The 5,762-nt window shown below is 37.5% G+C and overlaps 1 protein-coding gene across 1 annotated transcript; it reads left to right on the top strand.

The window, feature by feature from the left end:
* Window positions 1-3,698: 3,698 nt before the first annotated feature.
* LOC118486632 lies at window positions 3,699-5,259 on the top strand. Its single transcript, XM_035983210.1, has 3 exons — window positions 3,699-3,820; window positions 3,897-4,266; window positions 5,168-5,259. The coding sequence occupies exons 1-3, from the start codon at window positions 3,808-3,810 to the stop codon at window positions 5,187-5,189; spliced, it is 405 nt and encodes a 134-aa protein (XP_035839103.1). The 5' UTR covers window positions 3,699-3,807; the 3' UTR covers window positions 5,190-5,259.
* The last annotated feature ends 503 nt before the right edge of the window (window positions 5,260-5,762 follow it).

The raw sequence follows: 5,762 nt of genomic DNA, 5'->3' as shown, positions 1-5,762 counted from the left end.
GAAACGATGAGTCAACATTTCGGTTTAAAAAAAAATACACTAGTGTTGAGTTGATACACGATACACGAAACAATTACACACAAAAATCAAAACTTTGAGAGTTTTGTATAACACGCATATAGGACCTTTGGAAAACTCTTGATGAGAAACTTATGTCGAAATTCATTCAAGGTCTTCACTTAGAAACCGTGACTAACAACTCGGGCAAACACCATTATCTATATTGTCTATGCTATTTTAATTACCCGAGCAGGTAACATACGCGGAACGAAACGCTAATGCGCGAATATACGTGAAACTTAAACTATACGTCAGCGGACGTCGAAGTACATCACACACGACTTTCGAGGCAAGGCCTTGGGGAAGCCACAAATGGTCACGATAACAACGATGCTAATCCCGGCAGCGGGAGAACTACCGACCGCAATACGACACTTTGCCATGTGATCCGGCAAACAACATGAATCACACTGAGGTACGCTTAAACAAGATCTCATAACGATCGATGCTTAGTCTAAAGAGACTCACAATTGTTGGCGCTGCAAAGGAAGTCACATGTCTTCGCATCCCCCCCTCCTTCATTAATGGCGAATACGCTATGTTCGACATTCCATGGTAATGTCACCTAACAACTAGTCCTCACACGAAATTCCAGGTAAAGTCCTTAAATTTCTTTTATTGAAATTCCGAGTTTTGCATCTAGTGAGTAGATTTTTTTTTTTTTTTTTTTTACATTTCTACTCCCCCTAATGATCATTGCATCACAAAAATATTCTTACATAATAGCGAATGCTCATTTTCTTCATTCTTGATTAATTCATATTTATACATGCGTTGTTTGTTACGCATGTGACTCCATTTGAAATTGTTGCTTTACCAAGTTCAAATATTATTTCGCTATACTCACTCCTTGCATTGTGATCTAGATAAACTTTATTATTGCATAATGTTGACTCTTTGATATCGAGTCAACGAAACTCGTTGAAACTCTTTTCTTTTCAAGCCACATACATGGTTTCGTTGTAACCATGTCGAAATCTTCTGGTTGATACATGCACCCATTGTTGGACTGTGTTTAAACCAAGTTCAATTGTTCGAACTTGCTCGTAATATATATTCAATTCAAGATTCCATATGATGGACTTGTGTCCTCAAATTCGAAATAATTTCAACAGGCACTTCAGTTGTATCGAATCATAATAAGCTTGTTTGGTCTTCGACTTCGTTGAATTGTTTCGTTGATCACGATCACCTTGTGGTGACGTACTCACAAATTTGAAGCTTGCGCTAATCTCGTTTGCACACATCATGCACGGATTTAGTTATTTATTATTTGTTTATTTGTATTAAATCCGTTTTGCTAAATTATCATATTAAAGCAGTCTTAATACAATTATGTATTAAGATAATGGTACACAAGTTCATGTCATATCTCGGTGTACCTCTTAACGATTCTTTCAACATTGATCGAACATTTTGTGATATTCATTGATTTTCATCTTCGATCGAAAACACTATTTAGTTGTTGTTTCCTTATCAATTGAAAATCTCATGATGTTTGTTTGGAACAAACATTCACATTTACTTCGTTGAGCCCTTCATCTGATTTCATACATGGTGATACTTGTTCGGTCACCGCTATTATTGAATTGTTTCATTCAATACGACACCTTGTGGTGTCGGTATAAACTTGTAGCTTGGGCTAATCATGATCGAGCGTTTCATGCAAAACATGGTGATACTTGTTCGATCACCGCTATTATCGAATTATTTCATTCACTACGACACCTTGTGGCGTCGGTATAAACCTGTAGCTTGTGCTAATCATGATCAGCCGTTTCATGCGAAACTATTTATGCTTTTCGTTTGACACATCATCTAAATAGTCTTAATGCAATTATGTATTAAGACGATGATACACCAGGTTTGGTTGTATTTCATTTCGGTGTATCCTTGCAACTCTATAACATCAACACGTTGATTTTATACATTTAATGGTTCGATAATTAACAAATCATTTTTTTTTATTCTATTTATTTGAACTTATTGAATTTGAGTTTCAATCATACAACAACGTATGCAAGTTTCCGTTGGTAGTAAATTCTATTGTTTCAAAAATTGATTTGTATATTGTGAATGTTCATTTGGAATTCTATTGGTTGAAACTCCTCTTTTGTTGAACCCCGTAAACTTGGTCACATTGGTGATAGTATCACAACACTTCGTTCACTTGACATCGATTTTCGAAACAAACTCAGTTGAACCGTTGGGTTCTTATTGATGCAAAATGTCCTTTCACTCACGCAATCTGAATAAGTCTTGACTTGATTATGCGGTCATTCACTTTGGTATTGTTCGGACTTACCTGCGAAACGACACAACTCTGAGGAGATAACATAGACTAAATTTCGAGGACGAAATTTCTGCAACAGGGGGAGAATGTGACAACCGGTAATTAACGCCTTTTTTTTAATTACGCGATTAACAAACGTTTAAGGCGATAATAAATAGTGTTTAAGACACGAATTAACTTAATTAGGCTCTTGGTTTGCCTAGGAACGCTTAGCGGACGTTACGGTGCGCGTATGAGGATTTTCGGGAAACTTGCTGAGCATTAAACGAATACGAACTGATACCGTACAAAATATTGACGAACGCACGCGACTAATATCGATTACCGACACTATGTTACATGATTGTGATCCTAAAATAATGTTATACGACGATCAGGTTCGAAAACGGGCCTCATAGACGCGATTGGGCCAACCATATTTTATTCTACTGATTTGGGCCATATATGCTCATATCTAATTTTTTTTAAGCAATTTATATAAAGTATGAATATATTACGAGCTAAGGAGTTTAAAAATTAGATAAATTGTAATTAGTGACATTTATAGTGTTTCGTAAATTGTTGAATATATAATTTAATTACAATTTAAAGCTCATTAAATACACATACATGTATATGTATATGTTCACATGGATGCAATGTGTATCTAGATGGTTAACATTATGGTTAACATGGATGCAAACAGATGAATATGTTCACATACATCTGTATGGTTAACATTAAATACATATACATGTGTAGTATATGTTCAGATACATGTATGGTTAACCCAAGATATTTTATTCACACCTACAGACTACACACTACACCCTATAAGTTACTACTTTCTCTAAAAACTTGGTTAAAGATCATATCACCATTCCTCATTTGATGGCAGACATGCATACATGATTACATGTACTGCAATTTTTTTTATATATACATTCAATGAGTTGGGCTAGATCGAGCAAAACAAATCTTTTCCCATGCTTTATAATTTCACAAACCTAACATGTTTACATATAATTCCCTCCTCTGATTATACACACAAACCACCTTATATTTCTAAGCAATCTCACAACCCAGCCACACATCGACAGCCACACCCCCTAATTCTCCCTCTCGATCTCCGGTTCCGGCGACTGGCGTGGTGGCGAAGGTGATGTCCGGCAGCCTCATTCCTCCTGCAAACCACCCTCATCCAGACCTCTCTTCTTCTTACACCCCCCCCCTCTCTCTAAAACAAACCGGTGACAATGGTGATGGCAGACTAGAACGACGATAACACCACCACCACCACCACCACAGGAGGTGGCACTGTGGTGAGTGGTGCCAGGCGATGAGAACAGAAAAAAAGAGAGAGAGATCGAGAAAGAGTGAGACAGGAGAGAGTTGTGAGGGACGACGGGGCGCCGACGGCAGCGCCGCTGTGAGCGGCGGCGGACCTGCTTCCTTCGACAAGCTGAATCTTGAAGATGACGATGTCCGGTAAGTGTTTCGGGTTATAATTCGGGTGTTGTGATTTCAGTTTTGGTTTAAGCGGGTCAGACGGTACGGGTCTCAGGTTCGGGTCAACGGCGCAGGTCAATAGTTTCAGTTCAGGACAGGTTCAGTTACGCTAGGTTGTTCGAATGGTATGCAGTTTTGAGTTTGTTTCGGGTTTTATTTCGGGTCAGAATTACGGATTCAGGCTCTGTTTTGGTTCGGGAGTTTCGCTCAAGTCAATCTTCGGTTCAAAGTTTCGGGTTCTCGGTTCGGTTCAACATCAGATTTGAAGTTTTATTTGGGTGTTTCGAGAGCTTTGGTTCGACTTGGATTCGGGTATTATTTCCGGGTTATTTCGGTTCGGTCAACGGTTCGGGTCAGCCGCTGTCAACAGTCAACACCGGGTCAAAGTTGGTCAACGCGGTTCGGCGAAACGACATGAAGATTCGGTAAAATTTAATCGACCCGAATTTTCTAATTATATAGTTATAAATTTCATATTTCGATACGCGACCGAGCTTGAACCGATGCGATTAGATACTAGTTTATGTTTTAATATTTTGACGCGAAATTTTATACATATGTTGGTTCCGTTGAATTATTGATTGAGTTTGATTTAAAATATCGACACTTTGGATGTCGAGGTTATCCTAAAAAACAGAGGAAACTCTGTCCGTTTTTCGTTAAAAACCCGATACGCGATACGTGTCATATTTAAATAACGTCTAACGAGAATCCGATTATTGTATAATATAACTATATGTATATTTATTTTTACGACATTTCAAGATTACGAAACCGATACTTCCTTAAAATAAATATAACGCTTATAGTTATTTCAAACATCGATATTTCCGAATGTTTTTACAAACAAATATATAATGTTTGTATTTATTTCAAACGCCCAAAATGCGGAAATCGTGTTTCAAAACTCTAGTGGTCGGAAGATATATAACACAAATATATTTATTTATTTCAAGCGTCGCGACTTCGAATATTCTTACAAAATGTATTCATTACAAACGTCTAAACCGAACACGACACACACCGCTATCCACCTACGTATTTCTATCCGCGACAAATAACACGACACCGTAAGTATATTTATATTTAAATAAATATATATATATATATATATATATATATATATATTTTAAATCACTCGAAAACTAAGTCATTTCCGAGACTTAGTTTTATCTCGATTATAAACGGGATCAAATAACCATAGATTGGTTATTCTAAGTCAAGTTAACACTACCTTAAAGTCGTTTAGTTAACGACTCGGCAGAGCTCGGACACGTAGTTTAACTACGCTATTTTCTTAGAAACTTATAATTATTCCTTGATTAGGAATGCCTTAGTTGCACGCTAGCGAGTTCACATTTTTGGAATGACATCACGGAATCACGCTAGGCTAACATTGCACATGGAAGTCCAGGTGAGTTCATAACCCCCACTTTTTACTGTTTTACATTTTTATAAATGTTTTCGGGGGTGGAAAGACATGCAAGTTTTTGCAAAAGCAAACAATATTTCGATGAACGAAAACACATATTTATAAACCATGTTGCAAATGAATTTCAACGAACTTGAATGGTTTACGAATGATTTATAAAACATACCGGTTCTACAAAACATGCATGATTTTCATGACTAGTGACGAGAATGTCCTAGTTACAACAATGGGACTGGGTTGGCCTGCGTACGCAAAACGAGACAACTCAGTGAGATCATGTCCCCCTTTTCTTTCAACGTTTCGTTTTACAACTTTCGGGGGAAAATACATGTCAAACTTAGGTATGATTAAGTTATGGAATGAACTCTTAGATCATGTGAGCATAGGCTGTAACTGAGGTGCCATTAATCCTTTTGAGGACCAAGGAACAAAGGTTAGATCTAATGGGTACGGGCGAGCCCCACTCACGGTCCATGGGTGACCACTTAG

The sequence above is a fragment of the Helianthus annuus genome, chromosome 14 (genome assembly GCF_002127325.2).
Source record: "Helianthus annuus cultivar XRQ/B chromosome 14, HanXRQr2.0-SUNRISE, whole genome shotgun sequence".
In the NCBI taxonomy this organism is placed as follows: Eukaryota; Viridiplantae; Streptophyta; class Magnoliopsida; order Asterales; family Asteraceae; genus Helianthus; species Helianthus annuus.
This window is presented reverse-complemented; position numbering and strand designations above follow the sequence as displayed.

Coding starts and splice junctions, on each gene's coding strand:
- LOC118486632 (XM_035983210.1), top strand. Junction 4,267..5,167: donor CGAAACGACATGAAGATTCG/GTAAAATTTAAT, acceptor TTCCTTGATTAG/GAATGCCTTAGTTGCACGCT.